The following is a 16,254-nucleotide window of genomic DNA, read 5'->3' as shown; positions in this document are numbered from 1 at the left end:
TTGCATTGTTCGCTGCATTCGCGTCGTCTCTCGGACATATTGCATTAAACATGCCGTGTCGCTCTGCTTTTCCTTTTCCTTTTTCTTTTTTTCAGATTTCATCAAGAAGAATGACGGCGAGCACATTCGGGGAACCGGTGAGTGTCCCACTTTCCTTATTTATAGCGGCGCTTTGCTCGTCTTACCCTGCCGCCATTACGTATGCATACTTCTCATCCTTGGATCAGTGTCCTCCAGAGACCTCCTGAAAGAAAGAAAGAAAGAAAGAAAGAAAGAAAGAAAGAAAGAAAGAAAGAAAGAAAGAAAGAAAGAAAGAAAGAAAGAAAGAAAGAAAGAAAGAAAGAAAGAAAGAAAGAAAGAAAGAAAGAAAGAAAGAAAGAAAGCTTATAGGTGCCAGGCAGTGGCAGCTATAGTAGCTCGCGCAACTGCGGTTGTTCGTACTCTTTATTTTCCTAGGTTTAATTTCATACTTCAACAATGCTCAGAAAAGCGGGCTCGTAAAGGCACGTACAGCACCCATCTCTTAAGCCGAATGGCTCTGCGGTGAGTATATACTGCTATAGATATCACACGCTCATTACGTCATAAAGTTTCTTGCAGAAACTATTAGAGGCACGCCTGGCGCAAGTATCTACGGGAGCAGCGAATATGACGGTTCAGTGAACATGGCAATAATGGATAGTAGTAGTACATGTGCTTGCCTAAAATTCGTCTATGTGTCTTCAAACAACTTTGCGACTTTGAGAAACCCCATAATCTAATTCTTTTTTTTCTTTTTTGTATATTCGTCGTTTCTCCTGTCACCTTCCTCGCCTCGGTCCTCGTTTATGTTTACTTTCTTCTAATATTTTAACAGCATAGCCAGCACATTATTAGCGAATAAGGCTAGTCAACAGTAAAAAAATTTAAAAAGAAAAACGTACAAGTCGTATATGAACGATGGTTATTGTTTAGTCAGCCCTACGTCCTTCCGGTTACGTTTATACGTTTCGTACCAAGAGGAAGGACCGTGGAGAGATACAGCAGTATACGCTATTGTTATTCTAGCTCCGTCTTCTAGCTCGACGGTGGAGATGTTTATGTCGGGAGCGACCCTCCGGGCACGCAGCGCCTTTCTCTCTGCGTCGTCGTCAACGCTGACCTGTTCTTCCAGGTCAGCGTTCTCTTATGGTTCTTTTACGAGCGTCTCGGGCCGCCGAGTCTTATCTCTTTCTCTGACATGATTATTTTTCTTTTTTTCTTTCTTTCGCATAATCGAAGTTTCTTTGTAGCGTTACACCTCGAACTGCGCCGACAGACTGGCATGCTTTCACATTCGGTACTTACGAGGACACTGCGCTAAACAGAAAACACTGCTTCAAATTGCTGGTGCTTGTTCCGCTCCTTATTTTCACCCTCTCTTTTCCTCTCTCTAGTTGCTCAGAAAGTGTGAACACGGGAGAGAAAGAAAAGAAGATGGGGCGGTTAAGGGGCAGGTCTTTGGAAACTGCAAATGTCAGCCTTGCTATATGCAGGACTTGCTACCTCGGGTGGATGAGATTGAAACGATTTAAAAAGGAAACAAGAAACAAAAATATTCAGCGGTAAAATAATGTGGAGACAGGGTATTGTAAAGGACATAAGGTGTTCATAAAATATTCTAGCGAAATCCATCTCATGCGTTTTCTGAGTACATTCCGTTTCGTTTCTTGGATTGAGTTGCTTTCTGACGCTTCGCCAGCATCGATTTTCAGCGGAAAAAAAAGACAAAAAATTTATCTGAAGTGTGCATCAAGTATTTTCTACTCCTGCAAAGACAGAACTTGAGGACTACGAAGACGAAAACAAACATGAAAAATGGCACAGACTCACAAAATCAGTGTTATCAATTATTTGCCAAATGATTCGTTCTAAATGTTCGCGTTTAACCCTTTTGGTATGTTGCTGGGTGCTCGTTTCAATCCATCCAGTGTGGCCAATCCCCCTCGTGCGTACAGTTTCTCACTATAATAGTGTATAATAATTCTATGACCTCGTGGGTACGAGCCATGCTTTGAGGCAACAAGAACAACAACAACAACATACCAAGGACACGGTTTGTGCCCGTTGTTGTCTTCGCAGCCATCGGGTTCCATATTCGCGACACTAGCAAACACTAGTCCACGTGCAGTCCCCGTCGAAATCGCGCCAGCGTCGACGGCCACGTTCGGCTGCCCTCTCAGTGGTGGCTGTCTCGCGCCTTCGTTTGCCGGGCCCCTCGCAGAGTGCGACCAGAAGATCCTGAGCCGCAAGGAGTCCAACGGCACGGTGTACTCGCCCAACTGGCCGCTGCCGTACCAGGCGAACATCGTGTGCCGCTACTACATCTACGGCATGGAGGACGCCCAGCACCTGGAGCGGGTGCGGCTCGACTTCGACAAGTTCCACATGGACGACCACCGCACGGACGACGGCCCCGAGTGCACGGACGCTTACCTCAAGCTGTACATGCAGGTGGGCACTCTTTCCGCGCGGGGGCCAGATTCAACGGGCGCCCTTTCGCGGACCGGTTCTACAGCTGCTATACTCATTGGTTCTTGAATGTGTGGCATACACAAGATACAGCTGCAACGTAAAATATATAAATGCGCCCAATGACCGATACATGAGTGCGTTTTTGCATTCCGCCTGCAACGCCGTGCTCCCGGCTGCGGCCAGGAGTCGATCCCGCGACCTCGTGCTCAGCACCATAACCACTGAGTCGCAGCGGCGGATATATTGCGAAGTGTCGCGTGAAAGAGCGAGAGGGAGAGAAATTATCCGCGATTGTACGTAACGAACGAGTTACACGTAAGCAGGGCGATACATATTGGCTTGACAAAAAGTGGTGGCAGCAGTGCTGCTTATATTTGTTTCATTTCATTCGAATTCGCAGAGAGAACGCATCCGCGTTCTCCAAAAAGCTGCATCTCTACGAGTTGTGCTAGTCATGTCATAAGAAGCGTGTTCGTTTCGAGTCAAGGATGCTTCGGCTTTAAAATTCGTTGTCTGCATGATGTGTAAATAATTTATGACTACCCTGTAATGGGGGCGGGGGGGGGGGGGGGTGTCACGTTGCTGCGTCATCGGAAGTTTTACAGTCAACTTAAACATCTGCCATGTTAACAGCCCAGGGCGCGCCCATCAGAATGATGTAATCAAAGCCCTCTGTGAGTCGCGTATGAGCTCTTGATAACTTAAATGTGACACTCCATTCGCATTCGCCTGTTTATCATTCCATCACTCGAAGCCTTGAGGTATTCCGTGGGCCCGCTCAACCATGTCTTTCTTCCTCCCTTCCTTTCTTTCTTTCTTGCTTTCTTTCTTTCTTTCCTTCGTCCTTCCTTCCTTTTTTTCCTTAACTCCTTAACTAGCCTGTGATGCGTGCTTGTCTCCCTCTACCACGCTGTCCTGTCAAGCAGACGACGAGAAACGGACGACGATTAACTCGCTTGTCCTCTTTCGCTCGTTTTGAATCTATTATTATTTTGTAGCCGCGTGTGCGTGTTTCTGCCTTCCGTCCTTCCGTCCTTTGCTTTTTTTTGCTAGTTTTGCGAGCGTTTTATCTCATTCCACGCGGTCTGGCCCTTTCTCGTGTATGCGTCGTATGTTGAGGACACAAAACAAAACAGAACTTTGCGTTCACAACTGGCCCCTCGCGGCCGCCATTGAAAGGCCGCCCAGCTTAATGGTGCATCGAGCTCACACTTTCTTGCGTCGCTACTCCTACAGTTTAGTTGTTGATCATCGGCTTACCACTATGCCTGCCCTTCGCCTCCGGCCTATCGGTAGCCCACACCCGCCTACGCGAGTTTTCACCAAAGCCATCAATCTTGATTTTCGTCTCTTACCCCTTGATTGCCCAAGCAGAACCCTTTCTCTTGCATTTTGCACCGCAACGTTGAATAATGGGGCGTGAAGCCATTCGCCGCCGCTTGTTTCAAATTTTGCTACCGGCCGCAACCGCCAAAATCAGAAACAGTGCTGGGCTTCTTTTCTGAAGAGCGTGACAAAAAGAAAAAAAAAGTGCACGCGTATTTGTGTGTGTGTGTGTGCGTGTGCGTGTGTGCGTGTGTGCGTGTGTGTGTGTGTGTGTGCGTGCGTGCGTGCGTGCGTGTGTGTGTGTGTGTGTGTGTGTGTGTGTTTGTGTGTGTGTGTGTGTGTGTGTGTGTGTGTGTGTGTGTGTGTGTGTGTGTGTGTGTGTGTGTGTGTGTGTGTGTGTGTGTGTGTGTGTGTGTGTGTGTGTGTGTGTGTGTGTGTGTGTGTGTGTGTGTGTGTGTGTGTGTGTGTGTGTGTGTGTGTGTGTGTGTGTGTGTGTGTGTGTGTGTGTGTGTGTGTGTGTGTGTGTGTGTGTGTGTGTGTGTGTGTGTGTGTGTGTGTGTGTGTGTGTGTGTGTGTGTGTGTGTGTGTGTGTGTGTGTGTGTGTGTGTGTGTGTGTGTGTGTGTGTGTGTGTGTGTGTGTGTGTGTGTGTGTGTGTGTGTGTGTGTGTGTGTGTGTGTGTGTGTGTGTGTGTGTGTGTGTGTGTGTGTGTGTGTGTGTGTGTGTGTGTGTGTGTGTGTGTGTGTGTGTGTGTGTGTGTGTGTGTGTGTGTGTGTGTGTGTGTGTGTGTGTGTGTGTGTGTGTGTGTGTGTGTGTGTGTGTGTGTGTGTGTGTGTGTGTGTGTGTGTGTGTGTGTGTGTGTGTGTGTGTGTGTGTGTGTGTGTGTGTGTGTGTGTGTGTGTGTGTGTGTGTGTGTGTGTGTGTGTGTGTGTGTGTGTGTGTGTGTGTGTGTGTGTGTGTGTGTGTGTGTGTGTGTGTGTGTGTGTGTGTGTGTGTGTGTGTGTGTGTGTGTGTGTGTGTGTGTGTGTGTGTGTGTGTGTGTGTGTGTGTGTGTGTGTGTGTGTGTGTGTGTGTGTGTGTGTGTGTGTGTGTGTGTGTGTGTGTGTGTGTGTTGGGGGGTGGGGGGGAGAGAGACAGGAAAGCCACACAAAACTGCCGCCTCAAAAGCAACACAAGTGTGCTGCGTCAATATTTTCCTACGTGTCATGTCTTGAGGATGTTCAGGGACGGCCCAAAATCGATTTGGTCCACTCTTTCAAGTTCTGTGTGAGCTTCATTCAGTCTTCTCGCGTGGTGCTCGCACACAGGCAAGGTGGCTGTGCTTTTGCGCACATCTAAATAACCGTCGCATCCGACAGTGCTCTCGTGTTTCCTTTCGTCGACGAATCATGGAAGGTAAAAACAGCTTATGACACGAAAGAAAGTTTGTGCCGAGAACGGTTCAGCTGGCTCTATTACCCTCTGTCACGTAGTTTCCGTTCACGTCACGTCACGACACTTTTCTTTTTTTTTTTTCGTATGCCGCGGTCGGCTCCGGTTTGCATTTCTATGGGCGTGGAATCCAAACGACGCCTGCTGAGAACTGCCATTTCCACGCACGTATTAACACCAGAGGCAATAGAAATTGAGTGGAGCTCTATATACACTTATACGATGGCCCTCGTATAGTCCCTCGTATAGACTTCGGACTTAAAATGAACCGCTTGAACAGAGCCCTGTTTTGTAACGTTATATATATGAAGATGGCGAGCGTTCTCTAGCACAGTCATAGAGCTGGTTTGGTGGATCTAGTTCTAGGAATCTTTTTTTTTTTCAGTTCAGCAAATCTTACTCACATAAGCTGGAAGTGTGAAAACACCCATGTACTTAGACTTAGGTGCACGTTAAAGAACCCCAAGAGGCCCAAATTTCTGGAATCATTCAAATGCGGCGTGTCTCATAATCAGATCATGGTGATGGCACGCAAAACCCCATAATTTCTTTTTTTACTCAAGCTTGGAGGTGGCCAAACGATATCACTACCACGTTTAGGGAAGTGTTTAAAGGACAAAGACCGCCGAGGTAAGGCTTCCTTTTTTTTTCTTAACGCCTGTGCCAGCGAGTGTGAATGCAAGCGAGGAAATGCCTTGAGCAAGCGAATGCAATAGGTACTGACACTGACGCTGAACACTTCCGCCAAATGTGAGACAAGCGAATCACTGAGCATGCAGGCAGAACTGTGCAGCCGTACTACATGCCGGACCTCGCAGGGCCAAGAGGAGCGGCAAGCCGTGGACGAGTTCGACCACGCGTTCTGCGGAAACCAGGCTCCCCCGGCGCTCATCTCGGAGGGGCCTCGGCTGGTGATGGTCTTCTCTAGCGGACAGACCAAGGGCACGGGCTTTCGGGCGCGCTACTCGTTCGAGACCGACTACAAGGTTCGATTCGGCGACCTTCCTTCCTTCCTTCCTTCCTTCCTTCCTTCCTTCCTTCCTTCCTTCCTTCCTTCCTTCCTTCCTTCCTTCCTTCCTTCCTTTCTTTCTTTCTTTATTTCTTTCTTGATTTCTTCCTTCCTTTCTTTCTTGATTTCTTCTTTCCTTTCTTTCTTTCTTACTTCCTTTATTTCTTTCGTCCTTCCTTCCTTCCTTCCTTCCTTCCTTCCTTCCTTCCTTCCTTCCTTCCTTCCTTTCTTTCTGTCTATTTCGTGGTGGTAGACGTGCTCTGATTAAGTTCGGAGGAAAATTTTGTGGGATAAGGGGAAGTGCCGAGTATCGGGCTCCTCGCTCGTGTGCGCGCGCAGTCAGTATTGTAGTGAGCTACGTTTTCCATTTACAAAACAAGAAGCACAGATATTTTTTTGCAAGAAACAGAGCTCGTCGTAACATGTACGTTCCGTGCGAAGACGCTAAGCATAAGAGTGATATAAATTAACATGAGCATAAATGTAGTCCTTAAGAAAGCGCATGTGTGGCTGTCCGAGTCCACGTTCATTGCGCAAGATTTCAATTTAACTCAATATCGCGCTCACGGAACAATGAAATAACAGGATGACGAACGAAGATAGGATAGAGCGTCACTCCTTCTAATCAGGATAATGCTTAAGGACCAGACGAGAGCTTCAGGCGGCCATCTCTCAAACAACGGTTATATCATATCTCATATACCGTTTCTAGAAAAAGTATAAGAATTTCCGAGGTGCTAAATTTTTTGTTAGTTGCAACCGTACGAAGAAAACAGGCAATAAGGTAAATAAAAAGCACCAGGAAAGTAAGTTGTGATCTTTTAATTGAAATGTGGAAATAATAGGGGAGAAATGAAGATGAAAGCAGACGAAAAGACAAGTTGCCACAGGTGGGGATCGAACCCACACTTCCTACTTAAGTGCGCGCAACACGTTCCACATCCGCCACCTTAACCGCCATCGGCGCTGGCTAACCCTCCCAAGGCTACATCTACAGTGCACATCCACAAATACCCGAGAAAGTGGACTGGGAAATGACCGCCGCGGCAACTTAACTGGAAAAGCAATCCACGGGCATAGTGGAACATGTGGGCTCGACTCCCACCCGTGGAATCTTCTCCTTTCGTCCACTTTCGCTTCCATCTTCCTAATTATTTCTACACGCCACTTGAAACATAATTCAATTACCCCTATTTTTTCTACGACTTCGCTGTCTGTTTTCTTGCTACGGAAAAGATTTCTGGGCGTTATTCGTTAGGCGACGGTGAGCAGCAAATACGTCAGTCACTTCGCATCGCACAAGCACTGCAGAACCGTGTAACCACCGAATAACCCACGTGCACGGTTTTCCCAGGTCCCGGGCACCCCTTCGCCCAACAACACGTGCCACTTCTGGTACCTGAGTGAGTCGCAAGCGACGGGCGACTTCAACTCGCCTCGCTACCCGGCCAACTACCCGTCCAGCACCCGCTGCGAATACATCTTCCTTGGGGGACTAGGCGAACAGGTCAAGATCGTGTTCAACTACTTCAAGACCAAGGCCGAGCTAGCCTATCACGGATACAAGTGAGCCCGCGTAGCTTCGCTCTACATGGTAGCGACTCGTGCATGCTGGTCTTCTCCTTATTAAGCGGGGTTGAAAACGTTCCGAGATTTGAGACGTGTTTACTGAGCACCGGATCTGTTGAGCGCCCATGTCTGAGCTCTAAGCATGAAGCAGACAAAAAAACACGGCGTTCGCGTTTTCCGTCTGTTTTAGAATGTTGTGTCATGGTGTAAATATGCACAAACCGGCCCTAGGTATCCCTCACGTGAGCTGCATATTTGCATGGAAATTAGTTGAAAAATGGTTTCGGTTGCCTCAACGCGTCTGAAAACGAGATTGCAGGTGCACCTCGTAATGTAGGCTTAAACGCCGCGATGACGACGTTGGAATAGTGTTGGTCTTCGGTACATTCTCCCAGAAGCTTCGAATATTATCACTTCGCATTGCCACTATAGCGCTGCCCCTTCCTTTGCGGAATTGTTCTTTCAGCGAGGCTTGCGTGGAAGACTGGCTGGAGATTTACGAGGTCTCAGCCAAGGGCGAATCCAGCAAGATCGGCCGCTACTGCGCCAAGACTGCTCCGGGGCCCATCGTGTCTGACACGGGCGTCAACATGATGAAGGTCATTCTACACACCGACAGTTCTGGTGTTGCCAGTGGCTTCAGCGCTACCTACTACTTCCTCAAGGACGTCAACAAGTTCGGAGGCAAGTCGCCCATATCGGCGCAGCTTTATCAACTTCGCGCGACCGTAACGCATATCCAGTCTGTCCCTTGGTCGAGAGCGAAGCGTATAAGCGACGACGGAGTATCGTGGGTCGTCTTATCACCACCCATTACACCAAGACAGTGACACGTTCAATGTTACCATTCTAGAGGACTACTACATACTGCTACGCCTCAGGAACTGCACGCTTACCGTCGCACGTCTGTTTTTTAGCCGTAACGTTAAACAGTGGCAATTTCTGGATCGTATTTCTCAAGCAAGGTTGCTTAATCTTCAGTAAAAATGTCAAATAGAAGCGAATTATTCAGTGGCATCGTTAGAGTTTACCAAGGCAAAACTAAATTTTTTGAAGACTTCGTGAAAACAAGTATCAGAATGTCAAGATGACGATGTGAGGTAAGCGTCAGACCGAGTGTGACGTGACTGAGTTCACCTAGTCGCACCATGACCAGCAATTCTCTCCCCTGCGCACTTTTCTACGCCGCGATTCAGTACCGTTACGTTCAATCGGAAGGTTGAATGGCTGCTCTATTCGCTCCGTCGTGTCAATAGGCTATTAGTGATTCCCCTGTAGTATAACGAATAGACCAGTTCGCGACACACGTCCCTTGCTTGCAGACTGCGGCGGAAACATCACGGGCGAAGAGAACGGCCTCATCACCAGCCCCGGATACCCGAACCCGTACAAGAACGACCGGCAGATGTGCAACTGGTACATCACGGTGCGGCCGGGACACAAGGTGTTCCTACACTTTACCCTCTTCCTCATTGAGGGGCATCCAGGAGGTGAGACAGTCTACCTCTGAACTCATTGTCCCACTGCAGTATCCCTGGTCACTTACCACACCTGCCTGCAGATCTCGCGAGCGCCCTTTCTAAAACATGCTTTCTTTCTTTCTTTACTTTTATTGGAATTAAAATGAAAGAGAGTTATTCACATATAGGGCTGAAGGTTACTTATCAGCAGATATTATCGCAAATAATAAGAGGAATATTGTAAGGTAAGAAGAACCGCCGCAGGCTCGGAAAACCTAGAGCGGTGTTGTGTAAGAAAGTACACGGAGTCTACGAATAATCACACTGAAACATACAAATACAAAGAGTGTGTTTGTAACACATGCTGACTGCTGAGCAGGGTTTGGTGCATTTGAGTAGAATATATAGCGCCTACGAGCCGCCAGATATGTCATTTTGGCTTAGTATGGTGCAGGTACGACTTTATTCTTTGGCGTTCTTGTGGCGAAATTCGGTGGCGATGTGTTTGCTTCGTAACCGTACTTTGCCTTACGTTACACAAAGTTTAAGACTTCAAACTTCGATACGAAATCACGGGACGCGGATTCAGCGTACGCGATGATCGCTCCACCCTTTGCAGAGCGAGGATGTCCCAGCGCCGTGGTGCGCGTCTGGAAGAACCTGTCCGACGCGCCGCTCGAACTGTGCGGCGAGGGCCTGACCAATGACACCAGAGAAGTGATATCCACCTCCAACGTGCTCAAAGTATCGTAAGTGCGACGGCGCGAAACTACGCAACACCACTGCGCCTATTTGTCGTGATGTATCAGTGAAAGGTTAAAGCCTGTAAAAAGCCTGTGTTCGTTAAGAATCAACGCAATAGTAAATCCACTGCAGCATCTCTAATAACTCCCGTGTTACGTTGGGACATTAAACTCAGTCATTCAATATAAGGCCAGTATTTTTTAACTGAACTTCCATTCGCGAAAGGCGCACCACTGTGATGAGAACCCAAGGAAGCCTTTCAGAATGGTGTGAACCTGGGCTCTATGCCATAGTATGTTTATTTTTGTTTATTTTAGCAACGCTGTTTCATGGTTACGAATAATTCATATTTACTATAATCCTTGAACAGAATCTGCAATTTTATTTTCTATTTCTTCATTAATTTTGCGGAGCTGAGAAGGGGAAAGAGGAGCTGAATAAGGTGTGGAGGTAGCTGTCATCATCTTTGATTATGATTATTTCTCATTTTTGGTCTCAAAGCGGTCATCATCGCAAAAATATGGCGAACACACGCATTTTTATTCTAAGTTCACTAGATGTTTTATACTGTGGCAGCAACATTGTCGCAACCGTAAGGCAGAGAGAAGATTAACCAGAAAACAGCAGCCCGAGAGGTCGCTGCGTCGGTTAGGGGAAGTGCCTTCTAACACCTTAGCGAGGAGTCGTCTTGCATGAGGATTAGCGTTATTTTTTTATTTATATATCAGCGAAGTGTGAAGCATTTCATACTATTTTCAGACCGCAAGCTTTGTCCCTTATTACTCGTAACGAAAAGCATACGCTTGTTCCCATGCCGGACTTGCGTGTAGAGGAACAATTGGGCTTGAAGATCCAAAGCGATGCGGCCACGTTAGGAAGCACATATTCTGGCTTGTGCTAATATATTGACTAATATATTGAAAGAATATTGATTTTGATGAACTTTGCTAATTGGTGCGGTCATGCTGCCAGTTCCTATAAATGTAACTTTTCTCGTCTTCTTTTTTTTTTTTCTCACAATATCCAAAACCACAACTTTACTAGAAATGTCGAAAATCCTGTTGTTCTTCCGTCTCTCCTTGCAGATTTATGACCGCGCAAAAGGCTGTTGGAAATGGTGGATTTAGGGCCGTTTGGACAGAAATAAGAGAAGGTATTTTGTCGTTTATATTCGCGCCTTAGATATAAGGACTTGATGCTTAACTTGGACTTGAAATATTTCTGTTTCTGTTTTGTCATCTTGAACAGTGTTTTACCGTGTACACTCGCGCCCTATTTAATTCAATGTATTCAGTGACGTCTGGCCAACAAGCTAACCATCACTGATACTCGTTGAGAGAGTACAATCACAATTCGCTGTCACTTTCTTACCGTAATTCATCATGCGGAGCGTCGCGACTTCCCGTACTCGAAGCACTGCAGTGCGCGGACTTGGGAGACCTAAAGTACTTACATTGCCGACCAGTATTAAAATATCAAATTATTTTTGTCCACTTAGAATGACATTGTATTCTATCTTTCTTTCTCTCTTTGGAAGCAGAGGTGCATTTCTTTTTCTCGCTCTCTCTGTCTTCCTTTCGCAACGCTTTGTGCTTTCAGAATTTGTTGTTTCTATGACATTTTGCGATGCGTTTATTTCGCCTTTGTGGCATTCTGGGAGTTGTGATACATTTACTTCTCTCTTGGGACAAAGAGCGGCCATTACGACCTCCTGGTGCCAACATCTTGTCGCTTGTTCATGTCAATAAAAATATTAATTTCGGTCAAGAGCACGCAACGATCTCGCGTTTGACCTCGCACACTTATTCGAAAATGCGTACCATTCCCAAATGTTGCTCGGTTCCATCTCACCTCCCGTGCCTTCCGCCTCTTTCCACAGACCCTACCTGCGAAGACCTAAGGTGCACCCTCACTGGTTACTGCATATCTTCGCGCCTCAGGTGCAACGACTTGCCCAACTGCGGAAGCAGCGACAACACCGACGAGGACGATTGTGAGCCTCTTCTCTTCTGCTTTCTTACTTCTACTAGATTTTTTTAATACCCTTGGGGCTACTTTATCCACAAGCAAGAGCAGCAGATGTCCTAGACCTAACTTAACCGAACGTAATACCACTATCAAACTTTCAACTTTTCAGACTGACCCACCATCTGATTATACGTAATGTCGGCATCGCACCTCACTCCCATTACCGCTTCACCCCTTGCCCCCTCATCAATGCCTATCTCAAAGCAATGGAAGGAAATGCGACTTAGCGTAGAAAGAAGTGAGAAAAAGCTGTAGAAAAGATATGCATTGCCGTCATGGCTTGCTCGCAATGGTTAAACAGGTTTGAAAGAGACGTGCAAAGATTGCATATTTGTTAAACGTCGGCCATCTTCATAACACTCGAGTAACGTTCTGATTGTGCGTCCAGTTTTGTGCGGCCTCCGAGCATGCGGTGCTCCGCTGTTGAAACACCACAGCATGCCATAATCTCGAAGGCCGTGATCTTGCCGCACTGCGATGATGCAGCTCGTGTTCGGACATGCAAAACGCGCTGCGCGCGAGCTTAAACGCGGTGAAAAAGTCGAGTTCTTTCTGCTGACTCAAATTTCTAGCTTCAAAGACATGTATAGTCAACGGTTTACTCTAAAACACCCGTTGATTTCAGCTTGTCAGGTCAGCGATACGAGTCTGCGGGTGCCGAAAGTAATAAACGACGGTGAGCACTTGTGTATTTGACACCGCGTTTTGGCGTTACTTTTAAAGCCTTAAAGCACCAAACAAACTTGGCTACGGCGAATTGCAGCCGTAATTGCTGCTACGCCACTATGATTATAACTTACTGCCACTAAATTCTACGTAATGACGCTGCATGCTGAAACCTGGTAATATAAATCTGCTATATTTATCGAAATATGCTGCGGCTGTTACGATACTGCGGAATCTTTGCTTCTACATTTATGTGGTAATTTTACCAAGCCATTGGAAAGGGACCATGAGTTTGTGATTTCTTTAGTATCGCTGTGCTCATTTTCTTTAATTACACGAACGAGCGACGGGTGTAACAAGCAGTCAGAGCACATCGTATTTTATTATGAAAATTACTGCTAATTTTAAGCATAGTACGGTTTACGAACATACATACACCCATTCTAATATGCAGCAAGATGCAGGGCAAATCTTAATGCTAACAGTGAGACCACTGCGCATTGCAGCGCAAGATGGCGCTGCACCATTCCTTATCTTTTTTTTTTTCCTTGCGGAATAGCACTTTAAAGGGTGCATCACTGCATCACGTCTCTTTATGAAACAAAGCAAGCTTTACAACAACTTTTTTTTTTAAGTGAGTTTTTTTGGTAAAGCAGTTGCCAATAGTGCTGAACTACCACGTTTGGATGACATCTCCACGCAGGTCACGTAATCTATGGAGCAGACAACCGCTGGTTTATTAGAATAACAGAATGGTTGCCAAGGAAAGGGAAGCGTAGTCGAACGCTAGGTTAGATGGGGTGACGAAATTAAGAAATTAGCGAACTTATGATCGGTTCAGCTGACGTAATATAGAGAAAAATGGAGATCTCTTCAAGAGCCCTTTGTCACGCAGTGTATTTAAATGGAATAGTGATCATGATGATGATGGTGAGGGCATGTCTGTCTGAACTACACTCGGTATATCGTTAAACTATACTGGCTATATTAAACATGATATTAACAAACTGTGGCGGTTAGTGCTGTTTATGATAAATACTGGCAATCTGACTCACCAACGTAACTCTTAAAGATGCAGGAATCTTGTCACTAAGATGCAGATCAAAAATCACTCGTCTGATATTCATGTATGAATCAACCGCCAGATAAACTTTTGCATGTCTTAACGTGTCTCTTAATAAGAAATAATAGCTTACTAGACAAAAACGTGATTAAAATTTTCCAAAATACTTCTCTCGCGGTGAACATTCCACTAGAGAATAAAACATCTTGAATCTTTTCGTTACTAACCTCACGTTACTTGGATAAATTTTTGTTTAGACCTTCTGGAAGATCGCTTACTAAAAAAAATCGAAATTCTTGGACTTTAGCCTACACGGACATCTGCGAGAGCGTCTATACAGGCGCTGCTGCATTACGTAATAGGTTCCGGATTGTGACTGAATGTCACAGCGCACTGTGTGATGCTCCTCCATGTGTCAGTGAAGCAGTTCACGATCTGAAAGACTCTGTGGCTAGAGACCTCATAGATAGCCTTGAGTTGTTCATTTTTCCCTCCTACCTTTTCTCTTTATCTCGTCTTTTGTACACCTTCTTCCCTTCCTCAGTACAGAGAGAGAAGAATGAAGGGAAAGGTAACGAGGTCTACCAGATAGGAACATCCGGTTTGCTACCTTGCATTGTTCCCCAATACAGGCTAGCCAACCGGGGAATCGCTCCGGTTAGCCCTCCCTGTCTTTACGTTTTCTTCTCTCTGTCTCACTTGTCAGCACTCCGGGATCACGTGTGCAATGAGTTCAACAGAACTAAACGCACGCTCGGTCCACTCGTGTCCCTCCGTGCCGCAGGCGTGCGCAGCCCCGAGCTCAACCTGTACCTGGTGGGCGGCGTGTCCGGGGGCTGCGCGGCCTTCACGCTGCTCACGCTGTGCCTGGTGTGCCGCAGCCGGCGGAGGCGGCGGCGCCGGAGGAGGCGGCACCCGCCGTTCGGCGACCGGCCGCCCCTGCGGCCACCGCCGCCCGGAGAGGTGCCGGCCATGCACTTCGTCTCCATGGACACCGTGTGACTAGAGACCACCGTCTAAGAGCGACGAGGCACCCAGGAACTGACCACTCCTCCACCACACACTCCGCCATCCTTACTTCCCGACACCCGGGGTCAGGGAGGATGGACAAAGAACGATGTGGAGCCCAATACTCTGCACGCCGCATTGTTACCCATACTTCCCTCCAAAACCCGCTTTTCTGCCTACCTGCGTAACTGGGTGGGAAGGTGCGGCCGTGTGCCACCTTGAGTCGCATTGATTGGCTCCGATGTGTTAAGTTGAGCTAGGTAGACGGGTGAGCTAGTTGGTCCTGCATCGGAGTTTTAGCTTGCCAACGAACTGTTACCGCTTACGGAATACCGGAGAGACGGAGAGCTGGTAGCGCCATCCTGCGACGAAGAGTTCCAGCTACAGCTACAAAACTGTAATTGCAAGATCATGTTCTACTTAGCTGCTGGTGTAAATACGTCGGCAGCGATAATCACTAAAGTATTTCTCTTTATTCTTTATTCCTTCTGGCGAGGATGCTTATGCAATACAGAAGCGCGCCTGGCACGTTATAGCCGAACAAAGCGTCACAAGTTGTCGCTACCAGCACTGCTACAATATGCTGTCATCCCATGCTTCGGTATACCATGAACTGAAATAGCACACAAACAGGCTGGTACACTTGGTACCGAATGATTCAGCGTGTCTCTTAATTTGTTCCCTGTGTATTCAGCGATGTCGCTCTCTTCAAGAAGCAGACCTAGCTTGTTCGTCGTCGATAGGATTCTACAGGCAAACGAGCGATCAATTTAATCTGTTCGCAAAAATAGCAAAGTGGCATGAAAGCGAGACAAAGAAAGATGTAACAACACCGTTTTCGCGATGTTTGTCTTATTTCGCATGAGCTACTGATCAGGATCACAACATTAAATGTGTCCTAGTTCCCTCCTTAAGACAAAGCGTTCGCTACTTTAAAAGTAGAACTTACATCGGGTTGATACACACGGGTTCTGAATTGCTGTGGCGACACAACTTTCACGTGTTTCGTGAAGTGAACAGGAGGAGCTTGAGCTAGCGTCGAAATATAGTTTCGCGCTGCTATGGCTGACGCAGACGGGCTTACTACTGCCAGATGCAATGAAGTTGCGATGTCCAGAAATACAGGTGAACACTAGCCTGCAGTTTCTCAACGTCCTTCGTACACGCTCCTGCTCAACATATTTCAGAGCACCTGACGCCTAAAGAGAGGGGTTGGTCAGGCATATTGCGTCATGAACAGCTTCCGTACGTAATCCTGCCTCCAATGTTGTTGTTCACCTTTATAATGCCCATGTTATCCCTCCTCGACTTCCGTCTGCACGGCGCCAGAGAAGGGTGCCGCTGAGGCGGCAGTGTCGTTGTTTGACGCGCAATGCGTGCAGTGTATTGGAGTCTCGTGCGGTTCTTTCATTGCAGAGAAGCCACCTTACGAAAGACAGAGGTGGCACAGTAGAGCTCG

The 16,254-nt window shown here is 47.0% G+C and overlaps 1 protein-coding gene across 4 annotated transcripts in view; it reads left to right on the top strand.

Annotated features, from left to right (window-relative positions):
- Nucleotides 1-15,631, top strand: part of LOC135906229 (cubilin-like) — a 255,316-nt gene extending 239,685 nt beyond the window's left edge. For all 4 annotated transcript variants that reach the window (XM_065437518.2, XM_065437519.2, XM_070539152.1 and 1 more), the window contains 10 exons: nt 96-137; nt 2,243-2,472; nt 6,067-6,234; nt 7,612-7,823; nt 8,293-8,510; nt 9,149-9,316; nt 9,906-10,035; nt 11,116-11,183; nt 11,910-12,023; nt 14,572-15,631. In XM_065437518.2, coding sequence (XP_065293590.1) covers nt 96-137; nt 2,243-2,472; nt 6,067-6,234; nt 7,612-7,823; nt 8,293-8,510; nt 9,149-9,316; nt 9,906-10,035; nt 11,116-11,183; nt 11,910-12,023; nt 14,572-14,789 — 1,568 coding nt within the window. In that variant the 3' untranslated portion in view covers nt 14,790-15,631. The remainder of the gene's footprint in view (nt 1-95; nt 138-2,242; nt 2,473-6,066; nt 6,235-7,611; nt 7,824-8,292; nt 8,511-9,148; nt 9,317-9,905; nt 10,036-11,115; nt 11,184-11,909; nt 12,024-14,571) is intronic.
- The last annotated feature ends 623 nt before the right edge of the window (nt 15,632-16,254 follow it).

The sequence above is a fragment of the Dermacentor albipictus genome, chromosome 5 (assembly GCF_038994185.2).
Source record: "Dermacentor albipictus isolate Rhodes 1998 colony chromosome 5, USDA_Dalb.pri_finalv2, whole genome shotgun sequence".
Lineage (NCBI taxonomy): Eukaryota > Metazoa > Arthropoda > Arachnida > Ixodida > Ixodidae > Dermacentor > Dermacentor albipictus.
Note: the sequence above shows the minus strand (reverse complement) of the source record. Positions and strands in the feature narration are given on the sequence as shown.